The sequence below is a fragment of the Zonotrichia leucophrys genome, chromosome 22 (genome assembly GCF_028769735.1).
Source record: "Zonotrichia leucophrys gambelii isolate GWCS_2022_RI chromosome 22, RI_Zleu_2.0, whole genome shotgun sequence".
NCBI classification, from domain to species: Eukaryota; Metazoa; Chordata; class Aves; order Passeriformes; family Passerellidae; genus Zonotrichia; species Zonotrichia leucophrys.
In genome coordinates, this window is record NC_088191.1 from 3,296,128 (window position 1) to 3,321,800 (window position 25,673).

Genomic DNA, 25,673 nt, shown 5'->3' on the forward strand with positions numbered 1-25,673 from the left:
GATTTCAGGGTGATTTCAGGGTGATCTTGGGGTGATTTCAGCATGATGCCAGGGTGATTTCAGTGAGTTGGGCCATACTGGGGTGTGTGAGCAGCTGGGGACCTTCCCGAGGCCCTCACGGGCTGGCAGGGGTGGATGTGGCAGTGGCAGGAGGTGGCTCTGTGCTCCCATGGTGCTGAAGGAGGGTGAAGAGGAATGGGAGCTTCCTCCAGGGAGCTGGGGCTGATTCCTGCCACCATCAATGGGCAGGACTGTGTTGTGCCACCCTTGGATCTGGGCACAAATTGGGGCTGATTCCTGCCATGGGCAGTGGGCAGAACTGTGCTGTGCCATCCCTGGAGATGCCATCCCTTGAACTGTGCCATTCCCAGAGCTGGGCACACACTGGGGCTGATTCCTGCCACCATCAGCGGGCAGGACTGTGCTGTGCCATCCTTGGAGATGGGCACACACTGGGGCTGATTCCTGCCACCATCAGCGGGCAGGACTGTGCTGTGCCATCCTTGGAGATGGGCACACACTGGGGCTGATTCCTGGGCACCATGGGCAGGATGATACTGTGCCATCCTTGGAGTTGGGCACACACTGGGGCTGATTCCTGGGCACAAACTGGGGCTGGTTCCTGCCCACCATGGGCAGGATGGTACTGTGCCATCCTTGGAGTTGGGCACACACTGGGGCTGATTCCTGCCACCATCAGCGGGCAGGATGGTGCTGTGACATCCTTGGAGCTGGGCACAAATTTGGGCTGGTTCCTGCCACGGGCAGTGGGCAGGACAGTGCTGTGCCATCCCCGGAGCTGTGCCATCCCTGGAATTGGGCACAAATTTGGGCTGATTTCTGCCACCATCAGCGGGCAGGACTGTGCTGTGCCATCTCCGGAGCTGTGCCATCCCCGGAGCAGGGCCAGGCTGTGTCCCCCCAGCCTGGAGCAGAGCATCCCCTGGGCGCTGGGCACGGATGGCAGAGAATTCCCTGGAGTCCTGATCCCTGCCCGGGGGCAGAGGGGGCAGTGCCAGGCTGGGGGAGCTGCGGGCACGTCACCATTGGCACGAGTGGCTTGGTCACCTCTGGAACACGACGGGCGGCGCAAGGACAGGGGGACACTGCACGGCGGGGAGGGGACAGCTCCCCCGGCGGCTCAGATCTCGGTGGCGATGATGTCCTCGTAGGGGACGTCGGTGCCGCCGGGGATCTCCAGCTCGATGGGCTCCTTGCCGTCCTCGCCCGCCGCCAGCTGCTGCAGCATCTTCTCCAGGCTCTGGTTCCTCTTGTACATGTGCAGGTAGCTCTGCTGCAGCTGCTTCTGGTAGTGGATCACCTTCTCCTTCTCCTCCTTCCACGTCTGCCGCTCGTGCTGGAAGCTGCAGCTCATCTGCTCGTTGCTGTCGCGTTCCGCCTTCAGCTCGGCCCGCAGCCGCTCCAGCTGCCCCTGCAGGGCCTGGGCATCGTCCCCGCCCGGCCTGGGGAGCCCCTGGAGCTGCTCCCGCAGCGCGGCCAGCTCGGAGCGCAGCTCCAGGATCTCCTGCTCCAGCAGGTTCACCTTCTCGCGCAGCAGCTCCGACTCGTTCTTCTTGCGCTGCAGCTCGTTCTCGCACACCTCCAGCTCCATGGCCTTGGTGCGCAGCGACACCTCCAGCTCCTGGCTCTTCATCTCCAGCCCCTCCATCTTCAGCCTCACCTCCTTCAGCTGCGCCTTCAGGCTCAGGATCTCCGTGGTCTTGGTGGTGAGCTCGGTCTGCGACTCCTTCAGCTGCTGCTTCAGCAGTGAGATCTCCCCGGATTTCTGGCACACCTGGAGGGGGTGAACGTCTGAGTTAGGGCTGGAGCAGGGTCAGGGGGAAGCTGCTGGGTTTGGAAATTAAAGGATCCAAATCCTTCGGTGAACACCTGAGTTAGGGCTGGAGCAGGGTCAGGGGGAAGCTGCTGGGTTTGGAAAGTAAAGGATCCAAATCCTTCGGTGAACACCTGAGTTAGGGCTGGACCATGAGTTAGGGCTGGACCAGGGCTCGGAGGCATGCTCAGGGGAAAGCTGCTGGATAAAATTTCTGTATTTGGAAATTAAAGGATCCAAATCCTTCGGTGAACACCTGAGTTAGGGCTGGAGCAGGGTTCGGGGGGAACCTGTTGGCTAAAACTGCTGGGTTTGGAAATTAAAGGATCCAAATCCTTCGGTGAACACCTGAGTTAGGGCTGGACCATGAGTTAGGGCTGGACCAGGGCTCGGAGGCATGCTCAGGGGAACCTGTTGGCTAAAACTGCTGGGTTTGGAAATTAAAGGATCCAAATCCTTCGGTGAACACCTGAGTTAGGGCTGGATCGTGTGTGTCGCTCTAGGACACGCTTTAAAACCACACACATGCTGGAACCTCCAAGGTAAAAAAAAGGGCAGTTTAATTTCTGACTCTAACATTTATAGAGTTTCAAAAGTGACAGTGGATTGGAGGATGACAGTGCCGCCTCTCCAATGACACTGGACAAACTAACAGTCTATTAAATTTATCTTCCTCTGGAAAAGAATGTAAACAAATAATTATTTACAGAAAAGTGCGTGAGAAGGTTTGTTACAAGAATGTAAACATCAGAAGAACTTAGAAGAACAGGGTGACATGTGTGACCCAGGCACAGCTGGGGTGCAGAACGTGGAGACCCCGAATTTAACTTTCTTACCATTATTTTTTAGAATTCTAATTTAATTACAATTATTATTTATAATCAATGCTACATTAAATAATATTGTATATTATTTAAAGTGTCTATTATTTATAATATGTATATATTATTAAATATTGTGTATAATATGTGTCTATTATTTAATATTGTCTATTATTTAATGTGGTATTAATTGTAAATATTAATATTATATATTAAATAATAATGTTATGTATTGTATATTAAATATTACTACTATTTATTGTATATATTAAATATTATGTAATAATTTATAATTACCTCTTCCTAAACGTTAGAATTTCCAGCAGATTCACGGTGTTTGCTCGGCAATACCAAGCAGTGAGTAAATTAAGCTTAAGCAGCGAGTGGAAGGTTTTACTGCTCCCTAACAAATGGCAAGCCCAAGGAGTTCCTATTTCCTTGTGGCAAGGCAGTTTTACAGCTCCTGTGGGGCAGGAAAACCTGGAGCTGGAGGCCGGGAATGCTGAGTTAATTCAATGCCTGAGGGGATTGTGCTGTGCTCGTTCCCTTGGGTGAGGGGAAGGGTCCAGGGGGGCAGTGAGAGCCTCAATCCCACTGCCAGGGGGCTCTGCTGGGATTCACATCCATTTCCTGCAGCATGGGATGGGATGGGATGGGATGGGATGGGATGGGATGGGATGGGATGGGATGGGATGGGATGGGATGGGATGGGATGGGATGGGATGGGATGGGATGGGATGGGATGGGATGGGATGGGATGGGATGGGATGGGATGGGATGGGATGGGGGGATTGGAGCTCTCCTTGATCCCCCCTTTGCCTCTCACCTCCCACTGCGTCTCCTCCAGCGCCGGGGCAAAGCTGGTCTTCTCCTTCTCGTAGGACCTCAGCTTGGTCTCCAGCAGGTTCTGCTCCTTCATGAGTTTCTCCAGCTCCTCCCGCAGCTGCTGCTTCTCCTGCTGCAGCTGGAACACCTGCAGGTGCAGCACCTGCTGCGTCCGCTGCGTCTTCTGCGAGGTTTGCTTGAGTTTGCTGTTGCATTTCTGCTTCAGCCCCTCCAGCTCCTCCTTGCAGCGCCGCTGCTTCTCCTCGTAGGCCTGGCAGGAGCTGATTTCCTTCTCCTCGAAGCTCGACTGCAGCTCCTGCAGCTCGCCCTCCCTCTCCAGCAGCTTCTGCTCCAGCTCCTGGATGGTGGATTCATCCGTGGCGATGGGTGAGCGCACGCAGGCGCTCTTCTCAGCGGCGGCGCGGTGCTGGGACGCCTTGCCGGGGTTCAGGATCTTGTTGCCGCCGTCAGAGAAGGACATGGCCTTGAGGCTCATCATGTTGCTGTCCTGGATGATGGCACACTGCAGGATGTTGTGGGCAGAGCCCCCGAAGCGGCTGATGGGGCCCATGGGGGTGACCAGGGGCTCCAGCTGGTAGCTGCTGCTGGTGCTGTGCGTGGGCAGGCTGGACATGGAGTTGCGGCCGGAGTCGGACAGGCCCCCCGAGCAGGGCAGCGGCCGCAGCTCCTGCTCCTTGGCCTTCTCCGGGGGGTGCAGCTGCTGGGCCAGGGGCCCCCCGCTCTCGGGGGACGAGTGCAGGATGGCCCCGGAGCGCGGCAGCACCGGCTTGAAGGCCGTGGGACGAGGCAGCGGCTTCTCCCCGCCCTGCAGGGAGAGCAGAGCCCGTCAGCACCGAGGGAGCCCCGCGTGTGTCCTCCCACCCCACAGTCCCCCCAAGGCTCAGAGAGACTCAGGGGAAGCTGCTGGCTACAACTGCTGGGTTTGGAAATTAAAGGATCCGAATCCTTCAGGCTGTGTTGCTGATCCAAACTCCCAAAAGGTGAGACGGCAGAGCTGCCCCTGCTCTCCCTGAGCTTCCTCAGCGACCACAACCAACACAACCCCGTGGTGGCACCTGACAGTGTGTAGGGGGATAAAATATAAGTAAATAAGGTGGTATAGAATGTAATCTTATCCCCTAAAGAGTTGCAGATGAGCCAATTATTAAGGATTAGGAGCAGGCCTGATTTTAACAGGCTGCAGCTGTAGCCAATAAGAAGAGTGTTATAAAGGAGTGGATTGGTTGGTTGAGGGGAACTGGAGTCAGTTGGCTGCTGTGAGGACAAGGAAGAGTCGGTGCCTAGAGGAGATGCCTACAAGAAACATCAAGGAAATACGAAATTCTGGTGACATGGAACCCTTGCAATGTACTGACAATCGAACTCTTGTAATAGAGTGACAAAAAACGGCGACCCGAACGTGATTCAGGAAAAAGCACTTGACTATATGAACCCATGGATTCGGGGAAACAGGATTCGACTATATAACCCCGTGGATTTGGGGAAAAGGACTTGAATGCTAAACTATTGGTAAAATATATCAATTGCAGCTTGTTAAATATGAGTATAAAAGATTTGGAAGATAACTATGCGATATGGAACCCTTGCAATGTAATGACAATACAACTCTTGCACTATAATGACAACAACAATGGGACATCCCCCCTGCTTCCAGGGCCGCTTTTCCCCACTCACCACTTCCAGCTGGCTGGGGAAGGGCATCAGCTTCTGCGGCGTGGGCGTCCCGAAGTCCAGCGAGCCGCTCCCGGCGGGCACGGCCAGCTCGCCGCCGCCCAGCGCGGTGTAGTCCGGCCGCTGGGCGCCATGCGCCTTCTGGCTGACCTTGATGTAAAAGAAATCCTCATTCTTGCTGCTCTTGGAGCCGGACTTGTGGCCGGAGTCCTGCGAGAAGCCGAAGCGGAGCAGCCCGTCCGAGTAGCGGTTGAGCTTCTTCAGGTGCGAGGACTTGCGGAGCTTGTACTGGGAGGCGCGGCAGTGCTTGCTGTGGAAGCTGTGGCCGGAGATGAGGCTGCTGACGCTGCCCATGCTGCTCCCAGCGCCGCCAGATCATAGCAGAGCCCGCGGTGCGGCCGGGAGCGCCGAGCCTGGGGACACGGGGACACGGTGTGAGCCAGGAGAGGCCACCCAGGGGTGGCAGAGCTCCCCACTTTGGGGGGTGAGTGTTGAAAATCAGTTAGAAAGGGTAAAATAGTTGATAGATTGTTAAGCATGTGCTGTTGGTTTGGTTATTATATTGTAAAAGGGGTTTAAAAGGTGTTGGAACCCAGGACATTCTTCTGGCTGCCCTGGAAGACTCGAGACCCTGGCAGGGGGCTCAGAGACCTTGGCACAGAGTCAAAAACACCTGTGCCTTTGATTTTAACCCATTGTCGCAGACATCTTTTATGAAAAATCTTTTCTTTAAGATTTTTCCTCCTGAGAGGCCTCAAGAACAAAATGTAAACAACAATTATCTGCTATCCCAACAGACTCCCGCATCTCCTGCCCGTTCCTGGCCAGATCCCGGCTCCACAGCCTCTCCCGCATCCCTCTCCACTTCCCAGCGCTCCTCTTAACCCGCCTGAAAAGGGGCTCCGAGAGCCTTAATTAGCGTTAGGCTTAATTAGCGTTAATGGCTGTGCGGCACTCGAGGGGAGTGCTGAGCGCTGCCATCAGAGGCACGCAGGGCTCCTCCGCTTTGTTGTGAGGGGAAAAATGTAAATAAAATAAACCCCCAGCTCCTGGTGGCCTCCGCGACACTCAGCTCTAATGGGGACGCGGATCCAGCTTGGTAATTAGTGGTAAGAAGAGGGGAAAGCACGTAAATAAAATTATCAGGGTGATGACTGCACTGGAGGAGGAGGGAGAGAAGGTTTCTGCTCCGTGCTGTGTTTGAGCAGCTCAGAGCTCCCACTGTGTGCTCCGACCCTCTACAGAGCTCCCCAGGCCGAGTTCTGGGGTTCCAAGCGGGAATCTGGGGGTGGGAGAGGGTTCGGGGTGGATGGGGTGCAGGAAGGCTGTGCCAGGGCCCCCTCACTGCCCCATCCTCAATCCCAGAGTCAGGCCTCTGCTTTCCCATTCCTCTTTTCCCACTCCTCTCTTTTCACACTGCTCTCTTTTCCCATTCTTCTTTTCCTACCTCTCTCTTTTCCCCTTCCCGTTTTCCCATTCCTCTTTCCCCAATCCTCTATTTTCCTATTTCTCTTTTCCCACTCCTCTCTTTTCCCACCCCTCTATTCCTGTTTTCCTACCCCTCTTTTCCCACTCCTCTTTTCCCATTCCTGTTTCCCACTCTCTTTTCCTACTCCTCTTTCCCCTCTCCTCTGTTTTCCCAATCTTCTTTTCCTACTCCTCTCTTTTCCCCTTCCTGTTTTCCCACCCCTCTTTTCCTATTCCTCTTTCCTCCCTTCTCTCTTTCCCCACCCCTTTATTCCTATTCCTATTCCTATTCCTATTCCTATTCCTATTCCTATTCCTATTCCTATTCCTATTCCCCTTCCTATTCCTATTCCTATTCCTACTCCCCTTTTCCCATTCCTGGCTCCTGGCCGCTCCCTGCCCCACCACTCTCCTCCCTCCCTTTATTTCTTTTCCTCTCCCCGTGCCCGAGGCCCGGGATGGCTGAAGGGCAGAGGGAGGACAGACAGACTGCCGGCCTAATCCCCAAATCCATTTCTGGGAGATTAAGAGAGGCGAGAAAGGCCCGAGCGGATACAGGACAAGCAGGGGAGGGATCGCTGTGGGGGACGCCACAATTGTCCCCACAATTGTCCTCCCATTTGTCCCCATAATTGTCCCCACAATTCTCCCTATAATTGTCCCCACACAGCGCCTGCCGGTGCCTGTGGGGTGCGGAAGGCGCTGTGACAATGACACAGGTGCCACCTGTGCTGTCCCCGGGCAGCGCCCAGCTCAGTCCCGGGCTGTGACATTTATTTTCCATCCAGAGGGGTTTACACGCACCCACAGCCCGTCCCTATACATTTATTTTTCACATAGGGGGGGTTACACACACTCACAGCCCATCCCCATACATTTATTTTTCACATAGGGGGGTTACACACACTCACAGCCCATCCCTATACATTTATTTTCCACTTGAGGGGGTTTACACTCACCCACAGCCGTCCTATACATTTCTTTTCTCCCCAGGGGGATTTACACTCACCTACCTCCCATCCCTATACATTTATTTTCCACCCAGATGGGTTTACACACACCCACAGCCCGTCCCCATAGTCCCTATACATTCATTTTCCACCCAGGGGGGTTACATGCACCCACAGCCCCTCCTTGTACATTTATTTTTCTCCTGCAGGGGTTTATACTCATCCATAGCCCATCCTATACATTCATTTTCCTCCTGGGGAGGTTTACACGCACGCACAGCCCATTCCTATACATTCATTTTCCCCCTAGAGGGTTTACACTCACCTACATCCCATCCCTATACATTTATTATCCCCCCAGAGGGGTTTACACGCACCCACAGCCCCTCCTTGTACATTTATTTTCCACACAGGGGGGTTTACATGCACCCACAGCCCATCCCATATTTAATTAAATATTAAATTAAAATAAATAAATAATAGCAATACATGTAAATAAAAACTAAATGAATTTTAAAATAATTAAAACATAATTAAAATATTAAATAAATAATAAAAACGCAACAAAATGTATGTAAATAAATGAATAAGAAAACAGAGATTAATAAATAATAAATAAATAATAAATGTATAATAGAATTAATTAAATAAATAATGACAATAAATGTAAATTAAAATAAACAAATTTTAAAGTAATAAAAACACAATAAAATAAATAATAATTAAAAGTAAACATAAATAAATAAATAATAGATAAATAAACCATAAAAATATAATTTGAAAAGAAATAAACAAATAATTTTTAAAATAAGTGTAAATAAAAAATAAATGCTGAGAGTGAAAGTGGGGGTGCCCTGTGGGCAGCTGCGGGTGCACAGCTGAAGAGGAGGAGCACAGCTGGAAAAGGGAGCACAGCTGGAAAAGGGGGAGCACAGCTGGAAAAGGGGGAGCACAGCTGGACAGCACTGGGGGCTGGGGGTGCGACACGGCCAGAGGTCACAAAACCACAGAATGAAAATTAAATCTAATTTTAAAAATTCAAATTAATTTTTAAAATTCAAATTCAAATTAAAATCTTAAAATTAAAAAGATCTTGGAGATCGAGTCCAAGCTGTAAAAGGGAGAGGGGTGACAGGACCTGCGGGTGGGGGTCAAGATGTCCTCGGTGATGTCACCGATTAGGTCATTACCCCGATCAATTAGCTCAATTAGCTCAATTAGCGAGCACGGAGAGCCACAGAAGGCTCCAGCGTGTCCCTGTCGCTCTGTGCCCGCAGCAAACGAACCTTTCCAGGATCTTTTGGCTCCAGCCCCGTGTCCCCTCCCCGAGCAGCTCCGTGACCCTTCCAGCTCCCCCTGGCTCAGGGAATTCCAGAATCATGGAATTCCAGATCACTCCTGGGAGCGTGGGGGTCCTGGGAGGGACTGATCCCCACAAACAGCGCGGGCTGAACCCCGGGATTGGGGGAAAACACGTGGATTCACCCACTCGGGCTTGTGCGGAGAGAACGCGGATAAAGAATGAATGGCAACCAGCGCAGTCATGCCTACCCCGCACGTGGGAGCGCCGCTCTCCCCCCGCAATCCAGCCTTATCTCCCTCAATCTTATCTCCCGCAGCCTTTGAAGCTTTCCCCCCTTTCCCTGCTCCTTCCCGAGCAGGTTTCCCCGGCAGGAGCCGCGGTTTTGCTGCTCCGCTCCCTGCCGATCCTGTTCTTCCCCCCGCACCCCGCTCCATCTCTGGAATGCCAGCGCTTCCTTCTCGCCTCGCCCCCGCCTTTTCCCTCCTGGATTATTATTCATCCTCGCCGTGCAGATGCTCCCACACATTTGGGTGTTTGTTGGGAGATGCTGGGATGGCACGGAGCAGCTGGGGCTCAGCCTGAGCCCTCCTCTTCCTCTCCAGCACTGCCAGGTGCTGTGCCCCTGTTCTGAGCGCTGTGTTTATTTCACCCCTGTCCCACCCGGCCATCTGGGCCTTGGGGACACCGGGAATGTGGCCCTGGGGTAAAAAACTCGAAATTTCCGTGGTGGAAAGTGCTACCTGAGCACCTGAGGTGGGATTTAGTGAAGGGAATGGTTCAGAGCAGAGCTTGGAGGGCAGATTTGCTCTGAGCTGGGCCTGGGAGCTGCACCAAACCCAGACTGAGCCTCCAGGACCCCCAAAGGCTGCTGAACCCCCTGAGCTGGGCCTGCTCTCCAAACCCTGCTGGTTTTACTCTCCAAACTCTTGTCTTTTAGCCTTCCAAACCCTGCTTTTTTTTCTCTCCAAACCCTGCTGGTTTTACTCTCCCAACCCTCCTCCTTTTGCTCTCCTAACCCTGCTCTTTTTACCCTCCAAACCCTGCTGGGTTTACTCTCCAAACCCTGCCCTTTTTGCTCCCTTAACCCTGCTCCTTTTGCCCTCCAAATTCTGCTTTTCCTCCCCAAACCCCGCTCTTTTAGCCCTGCAAACCCTGCTCCTTTTGCTCCCCAAATCCTGCTGGACTTACCCTCCAAACCCTGCTCTTTTTAACTCTCCAAATTTCTGGTTTTACTCTCCAAACCCTGCTCCTTTTGCTCCCCTAACTCTGCTCTTTTTACCCTCCAAACCGTGCTGGTTTTACTCTCCAAACCCTCCTGGTTTTGCTCTCCAAATCCTGCTCTTTTAGCCCTCCAAACCCAGCTCATTTTACTCTCTAAACCCTGCTGGTCTTGCTCCCAAACCCTCCTGGTTTTACTTTACAAACCCTGCTGGTTTTTCTCTCCAAACCCTGCTCTTCTTGCCCTCCAAACCCTGCTTTTTTGCCCTCCAGATTCTCCTTTTGCTCCCCAAACCCTGCCCTTTTTTCTCTCCAAGCCTTACTCTTTTTCCCCTCCCAACCCTGCTCTTTTTCCCCTCCCAACCCTGCTGTTTTTACTCTCCAAATCCTGCTCCTTAAGCCCTTCAAACCCTGCTCATTTTGCTCCCCTAACCCTGCTCATTTTGCTCCCCTAACCCTGCTCATTTTACTCTCCAAACCCTCCTGGTTTTTCTCTCCAAACCTTGATCTTTTTACCCTCCCAACCTTGCTCTTTCTGCCCTCCCAACCCTGTCCTTTTTGCCATCCAAACCCCGCTCCTTTTGCTCCTCAAACCCTGCTGCTTTTACTCTCCAAACCCTGCTCTTTTTACTCTCCAAACCCTGCTCTTTTTACCCTCCCAAACCTGTTCCTTTTGCTCCCCAAAGTCCACTGGTTTTACCCTCCCAACCCTGCTGGTTTTACTCTCTAAACTCTGCTCCTTTTGCCTTCCAAATTCTACTTTTGGGTCTCCAAACCCTGCTGGGTTTGCCCTCCAAACCCTTCTCCCTTTGCTCCCCAAACCCTGCTGGTTTTACTCTCCAAACCCAGCTCTTTTTTTCTCTCCAAACCCTGCCCTTTTTGCTCCCCAACCCAGCTCTTTTTGCCATCCAAACCCTTCTCCTTTTGCTCCCCAAACCCTGCTCTTTTTACTCCCCAAACCCTGCTGGGTTTACTCTCCACACCCTGCTCCTTTTGCCATCCAAACTCTGCTCTTTTTACCGTCCAAACCCTGCTGGTTTTACCCTCCAAACCCAGTTCTTTTTGCCCTCCAAACCCTGCTCTTTTTCTCCCCTAACCCTGCTAGTTTTACTCTCCAAACCCAGCTCTTTTTACTCTCCATACCCTGCTCATTTTGCCCTCCAAATTCTGCTTTTTTGATCCCCAAACCCTGCTCCTTTTGCTCCCCAGTCCCTGCTGGGTTTACTCTCCAAACCCCGCTGGTTTTACCCTCCAAACCCTGTCCTTTTCCCCCTCCAAACCCTGCTCTTTTTGCTCCCCTAACCCTCCTCTCTTTATTCTCCAAACCTTACTCTTTTTACTCTCCAAACCCTGTTGCTTTTACTCTCCCAACCCTGCTCTTTTTGCCCTCCAAACCCTGCTAGTTTTACCCTCCAAACCCCGCTGGTTTTACCCTCCAACCCCTGCTCTTTTTGCCCCCCAAACCAACACCGGCACCCCGCGCTTGCCGAGCCCCGTGCCCGAGCCCCTCCCGGCCCTGCCGGGGCTCAATTCATCCCCTGCCCGGGCAGGCGCCGGCCTCTCGTCGCTCCTTTGTGCCTGGGGGCCCCACAACACGGATTTCATTCACTGCCACCCATTGTCCCCGCTCATTCAGCGACATGCACCGCGCTGCTTGTGACCGCGGGCCGGCACAAAGCGCTCCCCGCGCGTTCCGCCCCGATTTGCCATTAGCGAGGAGGGGAAGGGGGGGGGACACTCGTGGAGAAGAATAAACCCGGGCTCGGTGACACGTTCCAGGCACTCGAGTGGCCCCGGAGTCCATCACACGCGCTCGGAGCTCTGGCAATGGGCACCGGCAGGATTCGTTAAGGGGAGCCGGTGCCAGGGGCTGGGTGGGCTCCGTGCCAAGGGTGGCACTGCCGCTGTCCCCCCCTGGCAGCTGGGCACTGCGGGTGGGGGTGTGATTGCTCAATAGCAAAAGAAAAAAAAGGGGGGGAAAGAGGAGAAAAAGAGGGGGAAGGAAAAAAAAGAGAGGAAAAAAGGTGGGGGGGGGGGAAGGGAAAAAAAAAGGGGGGAAGAAAAAAAAAAAAGGGAAAATGGGGGGAAGGAAAAAAAAGGGAAAAAAGTAGGAAAAACGGGGGGAAATAGGAAAAAAAGAGGGGGAAAGAAAAAAAAGAGAGGAAAAAAGGTGGGGGGGAAGGGGAAAAAAAGGGGGAAGAAAAAAAAAAGGGAAAATGGGGGAAGGAAAAAAAAGGGAAAAAAGTAGGAAAAAGGGGGAAAATAGGAAAAAAAGAGGGGGAAGGAAAAAAAAGAGAGGAAAAAAGGTGGGGGGGGAAGGGGAAAAAAAGGGGGTAAGAAAAAAAAAAGGAAAATGGGGGAAGGAAAAAAAGGGAAAAAAGTAGGAAAAACGGGGGGAAACGGGGAAAAAGTAAAAACAAAGGGGGGGAAATGTAGAAAAAAAGGGGGGAAGGAAAAAAAGGGGAAAAAAGGGGAAAAATGAAAATCAAAGAGGGGGAGGAAAAAAAGGAGAAAAAACAATGGGGGGAAAGCGGGGGAAAAGGGAAAAAATGAAAGGGGAGAAGGAAAAAAAGGGGGAAAAAAGGAGGAAAAGGGAGCGGAAAAGGAGGAAAAACGGGGGGAAAAAAGAGGAAAAAGAAAAAAAAAAAGGGGTAAGGAAAAAAGGGAGAGAAAAGGGTGGGGAAAGGGGGGAAAAAGGGGAAAAAAAAAAAGGGGAGGGGGGTGGGAAAGGCCAAAATAAAAATGGCAATCTACATCACAGCAGTTCCTGCGGGAGGGTGGCTCGGATCAAGGTCACTTAGAAAGCCAAAAATCACGGCTGAATTGAGCAGCAGCTTTGGGAAGGGCTCTGCAGGAGCCGCGGACACCCCGGGAGGGGCCGGGGCGCGGGTCCCGCCCGGGATGTGCCCAAAGCGGCCGCGCCGGAGGAGCAGGGTGGGACCAGCCCGGGTGGGACCGTCCCGGGTGGGACCAGCCCGGGTGGGACCGTCCCGGGTGGGACCAGCCCGGGTGGGACCAGCCCTGTGGGCGGCCCCGAGCCGCGTTTGGGGCAGAGCAGGGGGGGTTCCTGCGGTTCCCGGTGATTCACAGCCAGGCCCAGCTCCGGGGGTGCCACCCCACCCTGCCCGGGATTGCTCAACGCGCAGAAAATCGGTGTCAGCAGCGTCCCCTGACTTCCCGCTGCTCCTGTTTGCTCTCTGCTTCAGTCCTTTAACTCCGAGGTTCAAATCCTCTCCCAAGCTTAACCCAAACCATCTCCCATGACTAACTAGCCTCTCTTAATCAACCTCATCACAGCTCTCTCATATGCCCTCCCAATCTTAATCACAGAATCACAGAATTTCTAGGTTGGAAGAGACCTTTAAGATCATCGAGTCCAACCCATGTTCTAACACCTCAACTAGATCATGGCACCAAGTGCCACATCCAGTCTTTTTTAAACACATCGAGGGATGGTGACTCCACCACCTCCCTGGGTAGATGATTCCAGTATTTGACCATTCCTTCTGTGAAAATCTTCCTCCTTAATTCCAGCCTGTATCTCCCTTGGTGCGGCTTGAGACTGTGCCCTCTTGTTCTGTCTGTTGTTGCCCGGAGAAAGAGACCGACCCCTAATTCACAACAGCCACCCTTCAGGGAGTTGAAGAGGGTGATAAGGTCACCCCTGAGTCTCCTTTTCTCCAGGCTGAACAACCCCAGCTCCCTCAGATGTTCTTCATAGGGCTTGTGCTCCCAGCCCCTCACCAGCCTCGTTGCTCTCCTTTGGACACACTCAAGCATCTCAACATCCCTCCTAAACGTTAGTGGAGCGCAAAATCCTAAGCTACGTACAAGGCCAAAAGGGTTCCAAACATTGTTGGATTTAAGCCTTGTGCCCAGCAAATCCCCGGCCTAGAGGGGGGATTTGTCCCTCTCCCCTCTGCCCCGCAGGCCCTGAGGGACGCAGGGGTGACAAAAACCCTGAGGGGCTCCAGGCAATGCCAGAATTCCATGGGATGGAACCCCCTGAGATCCTGCAGGGTCACAGCCCCTGGGAAAGCCGGGCTGAGGGAACGGGGCTGGAAAAGGCTCTGCCCCAAAAGGCTGCCAGAGCTCCAGGGATGGGATTTTTGTGGGTCTGTGCAAGGCTGGGACTCTGATCCCTGTAGGTCCCTCCCAGGTCAGGACATGCTGTGATCCCAGAATTAATTGGGATGGCACCAGATGGAGATGATGAGGGACTGAACATCTTCATCCCATCCCTCATGCCAGCCCTGCCGGTGCCCAAAAGTCACTTTGGGAATCTGCTGCTACCAGGCCAGCCCTGAAGCTGGGAGGGACCCGCAGGGATCAGATGGATGGATGGAGGGGTGGATGGATGGCAATGGATGGATGGATGGATGGATGGATGGATGGATGGATGGATGGATGGATGGATGGATGGATGGATGGATGGATGGATGGATGGATGGATGGATGGATGGATGGATGGATGGATGGATGGATGGATGGATGGATGGATGGATGGAGGATGGATGGATGGATGGATGGATGGATGGATGGATGGATGGATGGATGGATGGATGGATGGATGGATGGATGGATGGATGGATGGATGGATGGCAATGGATGGATGGATGGCAATGGATGGATGGCAATGGATGGATGGATGGACACTCCCTGCTGGACTCAGGCCAGCCTGGGAACACCCCAGCAGCTTGGAGATCCCTGCTCCACCCACCTGGTCTCAGCCTCCAGCTCTCCCTGCACCCACCTGGGGCCAGACTCTCCAAACCCTGCTCCTTTTGCCCTCCAAATTCTGCTTTTGGCTCTTCAAGCCCTGCTGGTTTTGCCCTCCAAACCTTGTTCTTTTTTCTCTCCAAACTCTGCCATTTTTACTCTCCAAACCCTGCCCTTTTTGCTCCCTAAACCCTGCTCCTTTTGCCCTCCAAATTCTGCTTTTTGCTCCCCAAACCCTGCTGCTTTTGCCCTCCAAACCTTTTGCCCTTTCCATCCTCCCAACACTTATGTGAGCAGCTCCCATTCCTGCCTGGTGAGAGCAAAACCCGAATTTTTCCTCCCTCATTTTTGGGTTAAATCCACTCCAAACCCCCCTCAGCTGTCAGCCCTGGCTCCACCACGTGCCAGAGCCCCCCGGTGCCACCCGGAGCCCCCCGGTTCTGTCCCGCTCGGTCATTTCCGTGAATGACCGAGCACCCACACGAGCCACATCAGTCATGCTCTTTTTGCCCTCCAAACCCTGCTCTTTTTCCTCTCCAAACCCTGCCCTTATTGCTCCCTAAACCCTGCTCCTTTTGCCCTCCAAATTCTGCTTTTGGGTCTTCAAACCCTGCTGGTTTTGCCCTCCAAACCTTGCTATTTCTTCTCTCCAAACCCTGCCCTTATTGCTCCCTAAACCCTGCTCCTTTTGCCCTCCAAATTCTGCTTTTGGCTCCCCAAACTCTGCTGGTTTTGCCCTTTCCATCCTCCCAACACCAACATTTGTGTGAACAACCCCCAGTCCTGCCTGTGGAAAGCAAAACCCAAATTCTCCCTCCCTTATTTTTGGGTTAAATCCACTCCCGGCTCCACCACGTGCCAGAGCCCCCCGGTGCCACCCGGAGCCCCCCGGTTCTGTCCCCGCCGGGCTCTGGGAGCTCGGTGATTCACCGAGCACCCACACGAGCCACATCAGTCATGCTCGGCTACAAAGGCAACGCGTGTGAGACACCGTTAAATATTCCTGGGGCGGAGAGAAAGATCCTTTCAGCTCCTCTAATTCCTCCCAGCATCTGGCTTTGCGCGCTAATGAGCGCCTGAGACGGCAATTAGAGCCCTGCTAATTGGCAAGGCAGCAACGCCCGCTCCCCGCTTTGGTTTGGGGACACCTGAAGGGTGACAGTGGCACCTGGGGGTGGCACCCCCATCCCGTGCCAGGCGCCAAATTTGGGGACAATTCGGGGACAATTTGGCCTCCCGGGGATGCTGTGGGGGACACCTCGCTGGAGGTGCCATCCCTGCACTGGCCGGGATAATTTGGGATATTTTGGGGATAATTTGGGATATTTTGGGAGCCGTCTGCGGCTGGCAGGTGGTGCCGGGGTGGTGACAGCTGAGCCTGGAGCCGCCAGGCCCCTGCTCACACTTCCCTTCCCGCACAATCTGCCGCGGGGGGAGCTGAAATTCCTGGTACAGGGAGCTGAAACTCCCGGCTCCAGGGACCTGAAATTCCCAGTTTCAAGGAGCTGAAATTCCTGATCCAGGGAGCTGAAATTCCCGGCTCCAGAGAGGTGAAATTCCCGGCTCCACGGGCCTGAAATTCCCACTCCAAGGAGCTAAAATTCCCAACTCCAGGGCCTGAAATTCCCGGGCTCCAGGGAGCTGAAATTCCCAGCTCCGGGGGCCTGAAATTCCCACTCCAAGGTGCTGAAATTCCTGGCTCCAGGGAGCTGAAATTCCCGAGGTCAAGGAGCTGAAATTCCCAACTCCAGGAGCTGAAATTCCTGGCACAAGGGAGCTCAAATTCCTGGTCCAAGGAGCTGAAATTCCCGGCCCCAGGGAGCTGAAATTCCCAACTCCAGGAGCTGAAATTCCCGAGGTCAAGGAGCTGAAATTCCAGGCACATGGGAGCTGAAATTCCCGGCTCCAGGAGCTCAAACTCCCGAGGTCAAGGAGCTGAAATTCCGGGCACATGGGAGCTGAAATTCCTGGTCCAGGGGCCTGAAATTCCCGGCCCAGGGAGCTGAGATTCCCAGTTCCAGGGGCTGGTCTGCTCCAGGAGGGTTCGGGGATGGATCCCTGAATTCCTGCCCGGGCTGGGGGTCCCGCAGCCTCCCCCATTCTCTGCCTGCTGGGAGGGCTTTGTCTGTCCTGCTAAAAATAGCTGGGACTTGCTGTAACTCACCATGAGCCCGAAATACTTCTCCATCCTCCCAGCTCACGTGGCTTCACCCCTGAATTATGGATAAATACGACGAGGGGCACCAAACCCATTCCCCTCCAGGTGCTGGCACCGAGGCCTCCTTGCCCAAACCCCAAAAAACCTGCGGGGAACACCTGGGCCGAGGCTCTTTGTGCCGCACGACTCCCCCGGGCACAGGAGGGGAGCAGCAGCATCCTCTCCATGTACAGGCAAAATTTAGCAGCGGTGCTCGGGCTGCCATGGAGACCGGGCTGTGTTTGCAATCCCCGCGCCTTTTATTGTCTCTCTCTCTCTCCCCCTCTCTGAAAAGCAGCCAGGAGCGGCAGGGCTGGCATTGCAATGCTGGCATTGCCACCCCTGGCATTGCCACCCTGCTCCTGGTGGGCACAGCAGCCAGCCCAGCCCTCCCTGGGTGCCCTCTCTGCTCCTTCTCCCCCTTTTAGGGCCACTTCAGGCACTTCCCGGCCTGTCTGGGGACCACAAAGCAAATTTGGGGTTGCTGGGCTCAGGTGGGCACCATGAGGGGCACCCTCTGCTGTCCCCTCTTCCCTGTGCCCTGGGGACAGCCAGGAAAGGCTGGAATTGGGTTGGTTTGGGGCTTTTTCCTACAGCCAAGGAAGGGAGGACAAGGGGCTGGAATTGGGCTGGTTTGGGGATTTTTCCTACAGGCAAGGAATGGGGGACAAAGGGCTGGAATTGGGTGGGTTTGGGACTTTTTTCCTACAGCCAAGGAAGGAGGGACAAGGGGCTGGAATTGGGCTGGAATTGGAGATTTTTCCTACAGCCAAGAATGGGAGAAAGAGCCGGAATTGGGCTGGAATTGGGTTGGTTTGGGGCTTTTTCCTCCAGCCAAGGAAGAGAGGACAAGGGGCTGGAATTGGGCTGGTTTGGGGATTTTTTTTTTATTATTTTTGTTTGCAATCCCTGCACCTTTTATTGTCTCTCTCTCCCCCTCTCTGAAAAGCAGCCAGGAGCGGCAGGGCTGGCATTGCCTCGCTGGCATTGCCACCCCTGGCATTGCCACCCTGCTCCTGGTGGGCACAGCAGCCAGCCCAGCCCTCCCTGGGTGCCCTCTCTGCTCCTTCTCCCCCTTTTAGGGCCACTTCAGGCACTTCCTGGCCTGTCTGGGGACCACAAAGCAAATTTGGGGTTGCTGGGCTCAGGTGGGCACCATGAGGGGCACCCTCTGCTGTCCCCTCTTCCCTGTGCCCTGGGGACAGCCAGGAAAGGCTGGAATTGGGTTGGTTTGGGGCTTTTTCCTCCAGCCAAGGAAGGAGACACAAGGGGCTGCAATTGGGGATTTTTCCTACAGCCAAGAATGGGGGAAAGAGCCGGAATTGGGCTGGAATTGGGTTGGTTTGGGGCTTTTTCCTCCAGCCAAGGAAGGGAGGACAAGGGGCTGGAATTGGGCTGCTTTGGGGATTTTTCCTACAGGCAAGGAATGGGGGACAAAGGGCTGGAATTGGGTGGGTTTGGGACTTTTTTCCTACAGCCAAGGAAGGAGGGACAAGGGGCTGGAATTGGGCTGGAATTGGGGATTTTTCCTACAGCCAAGAATGGGGGAAAGAGCCGGAATTGGGCTGGAATTGGGTTGGTTTGGGGCTTTTTCTTACAGCCAAGGAATGGGGGACAAGAGCTGGAATTGGGCTGGAATTGGGGATTTTTATTCCAGCCAAGGAAGGGCTGGAACAAGAGTTGGAACTGGGCTGGAATTGGGCTGGTTTGGGGATTTTTCCTCCAGCCAAATATTGGGGGACAAGAGTTGGAACTGGGCTAGAATTGGGTTGGTTTGGGGATTTTTCTTACAGCCTGGGAATGGGGGACAAGAGCTGGAATTGGGTTGGTTTGGGTTTTTTTCCTACAGCCAAGGAATGGGGAACAAGGGGCTGGAATTGGGCTGGAATTGGGCTGGTTTGGGGCTTTTTCCTCCACCAAGGGCTGGAACTGCCTGAGAAACAGGAGAGGGGGAGTCACTGGCCCTGGCAGCAGCAGCAAACCCCAAATCTCTGCCCCAGCCAGAGGAAAATGAGAGCCAGAGGGAAAACCTCTCCCAGGCAGAGCCTAAAGATCCTCCTCCAACCCAACCCAGCGCCAGGCCCAGGCTGGGCTTTGCTGTGGTTCCTCCTGCGCTGCCCTTCCCTGTCTGTGGCACCGGTTCCACCCAGTTTTGTCTAAATTTGGGGATTTTTGTGCCTGCCTGGCGCTCGGAGCTCAGCTCCTGCTCGTTGGTGAGGAGCCAAGCTCAATCCTCGCTGCGAGGAGCATCTGCTGCTGCTGTCTCCTCATCCCCAGCTCCTCTCCTGCTTCCCAGAGTGTCACATCCCATCCCAAAGCTCCAGTGCAGCAGCAGAAGGGGGGAAAAAAAACAAAACCAAAAAACCCCCCAAAAAACCCCAAAAAACCCCAAAAAACCCCCAAAAAACCCCCAAAAACCCCCCAAAAAACCCCCCAAAAAACCCCAAAAAAGAGGCAAATTCAGTTCTCGCTTCCTATTTTCCTTTTCCAGACTTGGCCCGTGGTGAATTCCACCCCTTTAATGCCTGGCTGCCAAACGGAGCAGCTCTCCCAACAGGGAAATGTGCATCAAAGTTGCAGGGAATATTTAATTAACCTTTAAAGGAGCTCTTCCCTAAGTGGCTCAGGGAGATGTCGCCGAATTGTGCTGAAAATCAGGAGGGGAAAAAGGAGGAAGTTAAAGATCCAAAATGTTCCTGGATGCTGAGCTGGAATCTCTGATTTTGGCTTGGGCAAGGGGCCAAATGCACAGTCCTGCACCCAGGGGGAATTGGGTTGGTTTGGGGATTTTTCCTGCAGCCAAAGAAGAGGGGAAAGGGCCGGAATTGGGTTAATTTGGGGATTTTTTTTTTCTACAGCCAAGAATGGGGGAAAAGGGGCTGGAATTGGGTTGGTTTGGGGATTTTTTCTATGGCCAAGAATGGGGGAAAGAGCTGGAATTGGGCTGGAATTGGGTTGGTCTGGGGATTTTTCCTACAGGCAAGGAATGGGGGACAAAGGGCCGGAATTGGGTGGGTTTGGGACTTTTTTCCTACAGCCAAGGAAGGAGGGATAAGGAGCCTGAATTGGGCTGGAATTGGGGATTTTTCCTACAGCCAAGAATGGGGGAAAGAGCCGGAATTGGGCTGGAATTGGGTTGGTTTGGGGCTTTTTCCTACAGCCAAGGAATGGGGGACAAGGGCTGGAATTGGGCTGGAATTTGGGATTTTTCCTACAGCCAAAAAATGGGGGACAAAAGCTGGAATTGGGCTGGAATTGGGCTGGAATTGGGCTGGAATTGGGCTGGAATTGGGCTGGTTTGGGGATTTTTCCTACAGCCAAAAAATGGGGAACAAGAGCTGGAATTGGCTGGAATTGGGGATTTTTCCTACAGCCAAAAAATGGGGGACAAAAGCTGGAATTGGGCTGGTTTGGGGATTTTTCCTACAGCCAAAAAATGGGGAACAAGAGCTGGAATTGGGAGAACTCAGAGAATGTGGCAGCAGGGATTTTTGGGAGGTTTTTCCCTCCCCAGCATCTCCCAGCTCCATCCTCTCCCTCTCTCAGGCCTGGGAGGATCCTCCCCAAAATGATGAAAAATGATAAAATGATAAAAATTCCTTTCAGGGGAATGATAAAAATGATAAAAATTCCCTTCAGGCAGGAGCTGCTGTTTTGCTGAGGGGATAAATGGGAATATTTCAGCCCTGGCTGTGAGGAAGAGGAGGAAAGAGGGGGAAAGAAAGAGGGGGAAAGAAAGAGGGGGAAAGAAAGAGGGGAAAGAGGAGGAAGAGCTGGCTGGGAATTCTGCAGGGATTTCACATTTGCTGCTGCAGGAACCCCAGTGCAGCTCATGCAGGATTTGGCTCCCCAAACCCAGGGAATGACCCCATTTGGAGCTTCCCACAAAAACCCAGGAATCCCTTGGTGCTCACATGGGTTTCTCCCAGCCACGGGAGCAGCACAAAAACCAGGGCAGGCAGCAGGGAAAGCCCCACGTGCCGGATCTTTGTGCATTCCCTGCTATTTTTAACTAATCCCGAATGGAAAACCCTGCCTGGGGCTGCTGCTGCTGCTGCTCCTGGAAAAAATCCCCCCCAAAGGGCAGCTGGCCAGCGAGGAACAGCGAATAAATCAGGCAGGGCGTGGGTTTGGGGCCGAGGAAAAGCGAATAAATCAGGCAAGGGGTGGGTTTGGGGCCTCCCAAGAGAGAGGGGATTTATAAACATGGCAGGCAATGCTCAAGGAGGGGGGACAGGAAAAATCCTCTCCAAATTTCCTGTCGGGGTTGAGCGTTCCCTGATTCCTGCAGGATGGAGCTGCCAAGGAGCCACAGCCAGGCTGGGCTGCTCCAGGAGCAGCTTTAGGAGCAGTTTTAGCAGCAGGTTTAGCAGCTTTAGGAGCAGTTTTCTTTTTTCCAGCAGCAGCAGCTCCAGGAATAGCTGCGGTGCTACTACGGATTCACACTTGGCCACGCAGCACCGAGCTCTGCCGGCGGCCCCGGGTGACTCTGTGTCCCAAAAGGGCTCTCAGGGATCTCTGGGATGCTCAAAAGGATCAAATTCCCGGCCCTGGGTGACTCTGTGTCCCAAAAGGGCTCTCAGGGATCTCTGGGATGCTCAGAAGGATCAAATTCCCGGCCCTGGGTGACTCTGTGCAAGGTCTAGGATCTTGGATCTCAAAGGATCAATTCGCCTGGGTGACTCCAGCTTTTCTACAGCCAAGGAATGGGGGACAAAAGGCTGGAATTGGGGAATTGGGCTTCTGTCCCGGGAAGGGCCCCTGGAGCTCAGCTCAGGTGCTCAGGGATCTCTGGGATGCTCAAAAGGATCAAATTCCCAGCCCTGGGTGACTGTAGGCTTTTTTCTACAGCCAAGGAATGGGGGACAAGGGGCTGGAATTGGGCTGGAATTGGGCTGGTTTGGGGCTTTTTATTCCAGCCAAGGAATAGGGGATAAGGAGCCTGAATTGGGCTGGAATTGGGTTGGTTTGGGGATTTTTTCATCCAGCCAAGGACAAGGGGCTGGAATTGGGCTGGTTTGGGGATTTTTATTCCAGCCAAGAAATGGGGGACAAGGGGCTGGAATTGGGCTGGTTTGGGGATTTTTGCTACAGTGAAGGAAAGGGAGGACAAGAGCTGGAATTGGGCTGGTTTGGGGCTTTTTCCTACGGCCAGGAATGGGGGACAAGGGCTGGAATTGGGCTGGAATTGGGGATTTTTCCTCCAGCCCGGGAAGAGCGAAAAAGAGCTGGAATTGGGGAATTGGGCTTCTGTCCCAGGAAGGGCCCCTGGAGCTGCGCTTGGGTTCTCAGGGGTTTCTGTGATGCTCCCAAGGATCGGATTCCCGGCCCTGCTGCTCCGTGCTGCCCCTCTCTGCGTGCCGGGGATGCCTCACCTGAGCATGACGGGGCCTGCCCGCTGCAGCCTGAGCCTTGCCGAGGGAGGGAAAAGGGATTTGGGGCTGAGGAGAGAGCGAGGGGGGCAGCAGGAGCTGGGACAGACCCCTGGGACAGGGACAGACCCCTGGGACGGATCCCTGTCCCCTCCACAGCGGAGCAATGTCGCAGACATCTTTTATGGAAAATCCTTTCCTTAGGATTTTTCCTCCTGAGAAGCTGAGAGGCCTCAGGAACAACATGTAAGCAATGGTTATCTGCTGCTGTGGAATGCAACAGGTGCATCTGTGATTGGTCTCATGTGGTTGTTTCTAATTAATGGCCAATCACAGTCAGCTGGCTTGGACAGAGAGCCCGAGCCACAAGCCTTTGTTATCATTTCATTCTTTTTCTATTCTTAGCCAGCCTTCTGATGAAATCCTTTCTTCTGTTCTTTTAGTATAGTTTTAATGCAATATCCATCACAAAATAAAAAAATCAAGCCTTCTGAAACATGGAGTCAGATCCTCGTCTCTTCCCTCAACCTGAGGCCCCAGTGAGCACGGCCTTAGAGCATCCCCGCTGCCCGTCCTGCCCTGCACACCCGGGCTTGGCACCGCAGAGCCCTGGCATCCCTCATGCCCAGGGGGCTCTGCAGGGTCTCTGAGCTCCACCAGAGCTCTCATTTTACTGTTTGAACCTCTCCTGCCTTCTCCTCCCCCTTCGGCAGCGGTGACAAACGGGGTGGGAGGGACGGAGCGGCCCCGTTCCCGTTCCCGACCCCGCCGGCTCCCGAGCATCCCCCGAGCCGCGGCTGTGCCGCCGAATGCGCTTTTGCAGCTGCCATTAATTGCCCCCAGCGCTGATGGAGAGGGTTTCGCACTCGCAGCTCTTTGTGGCGCTCATTAATGGGGCTGGTAATTAATTAATGGGCCGAGAGGAGCGGCTCGGCAGCGCCCCCGGGAAAAGCTGGATGGGGGAGCGGGGGTGAGCTGGACACAGGGGAGGGACAGAGTGACACTGGAAAAGCCTGGCTGGGGACACAGGGACACACTCAGGGGACAGAGTGTGACACTGGAAGGGCCTGGCTGAGGACACAGGGGACAGAGGGTGGCACTGGAAAAGTCTGGCTGGGGACACAGGGACATGTGACTTGGAAAGCTGATGGGGCACAGGGACATCAGGGACAGAGTGACACTGGAAAATGGCTGGGACACAGAGGGAGCTGGACGGAGGACGGTGTGGCACTGGAAAACCTGGCTGGGGACACAGGGGACAGTGTGACATTGGAAAAGCCTGGATGGGGACACAGGGACATACACAGGGGACAGAGTGACACTGGAAAATGTGGCTGGGGACACAGAGGTGAGCTGGACACACACAGGGGGCAGAGTGGGACACAGGAAGGGCCTGACTGGGTGCACAAAGGTGAGCTGGACACACAGAAGGGACAGAGGGTGACACTGGAAAACCTGTCTGGGGACAGAGGGACATACACAAGGGACAGGGTGACACAGGGACACACACAGGGGGCAGAGTGTGACACTGGAAAAGCCTGGCTCGGTGCAGAGGGGTGAGCTGGACACACAGAAGGGACAGAGGGTGACACTGACCAGGACTGTCTTGGGAGGCTGGGCTGAATCCCTGGCAGAGCTTCCCAGGTCAGGTAAATCAGTTTTGCTGCTTGATGGTTGATGGTGATGGAATTTTTTTTTCCCTGCTCGTGGAAGAGGCGCTCTGGAGAGGGTTTGGGCAGCCATGGGGGCTCCTGTGGAAACCCACGGGGCTACTCCCAAAAACGGGGCCCTGCTCCCAAAAATGGGACCCGGCTCCCAAAAATGGGGCCCACACTGGTCCTTCCTGGCTGCCCGAGGGAGGAGAAGGTCACAGACCCCACTGTGAGCACAGGGTACAGACAGAAACCCCTCGGGCACTGCTGGTGCCACAGGGGGTGGGTGGTGGCAGGAGGGGACAGCAGGAAAGCAACCCCAGCTCCCCCAGATGCAGCTGTGCCACCCCTGCAGCAGCGGGACCGAGGGATGGGGACACATCCCTGGGGATGGAGGGGGGAATCAGCACTGGGGGGGTCCCACACGACCCCCGGACCCTCTCATGGGGGTGAGACCCTCCTGCCACACCAAGGGGGGACCCCAGGTCCCTCGGGAGATGTCACTGAGCGAACACGGCTCGGGGGGCTCAGCAGGGACGGGAATGTCGCGGGCCAGGACGGGAACGCCGCCGGCCAGGACGTGTCCCCGCTCTCGGTCCCCCCAGGGAGCACCTGGATGTGTCTCCAGCGAGCGCTCGGTGTCACCGAGTGAGCGGTGACAGCCCGGCCGTGGCAGCGCTCCAGCGCCGCTTTTCCAGGCGCGATTCCTCCCCGGCTTTCCAGGAGGAGCTGCGCGGCCTCGGGGCGGCTCTGCCCTCCCTCCCCCGCCTTGCCCGGGCTGCAGAGCCCGGCCTGGAGCGGGGGCAGCCCCGGGAAAGGCCCTGGCAGGGCCGGAGCTGCCGCAACCATCCAGGTGCGCTCGGCGTTTCCCGCAGGGGCCCCCGCGCTCCTTCCTCCCCTCCCACGCACCCGGCGCTGCCCCCGCGCAGCTCCAGCGGCGAAAAATTCCTGCAGGAGGAATCGTGGAGCAGGCAGCCCCTCAGCCGGGGTGGCTCCGAGCTGGTGACAACAAACCAAAGGCATCCATCCGCTCCTTCCCCTCCTTGCCGGGCGCTCCGGGGCTCTGTAACCCGAGGCAGCCCGCACCGAGGTGCTGCTGAACAGGCAGAATTTTCTCGCTGCCGTGTGAAAAGAAGTTTGCCAGACTTCAGAGGGAAGCGAAAAGAGCCAGGGCTGAGCTGCGGGGGAGGCTGCGAGCGGCCGAAGGGATGGGAGCCGGCAGCGGGGGCGAGTCCGGCCGCTCTCCCGGGGCCATCCCGGCTCTTTGTGACCGAGCCCGAGCCCTGTCCCGGGGCTGGACCGGGAGAGGGGCGGTGCGGGGGCATCGTGCCCGGCGAGGGGGTCACCCTAAAACCATCGCACTGCAGGGAACCCCCACCGCGCATCTCAGTCCCTCGGTGTCCCATCAGCGTCCCCCGGTGCCACCAGCGCTTCCCCCGCGCGTTCCCTGCCCGGAGCCCCCCGGTGTCCCCCCGGTGTCCCCCGTGCCCACCTCGGGTGGCCGCTGGCTCCTCGGCGCGGCGCGGGGCTCCGCGGGGCTCCCGGAGCCGGCCCGGCCGCAGCATCCCCGGCGAGGCGGCGGCGGAGGAGGAGCCCGGACCCCGCGCCCGCGCACCGGGCCCG

The 25,673-nt window shown here is 54.9% G+C and overlaps 1 protein-coding gene across 1 annotated transcript; it reads right to left on the reverse strand.

Moving 5' to 3' along the window:
• Window positions 1-557: 557 nt before the first annotated feature.
• Window positions 558-25,673, reverse strand: LZTS1 (leucine zipper tumor suppressor 1). The gene is made up of 4 exons (XM_064731166.1): window positions 25,543-25,673; window positions 5,176-5,585; window positions 3,482-4,306; window positions 558-1,795 (listed from the first exon to the last, which is right to left on the reverse strand). The coding sequence occupies exons 2-4, from the start codon at window positions 5,524-5,526 to the stop codon at window positions 1,142-1,144; spliced, it is 1,830 nt and encodes a 609-aa protein (XP_064587236.1). The 5' UTR covers window positions 5,527-5,585; window positions 25,543-25,673; the 3' UTR covers window positions 558-1,141.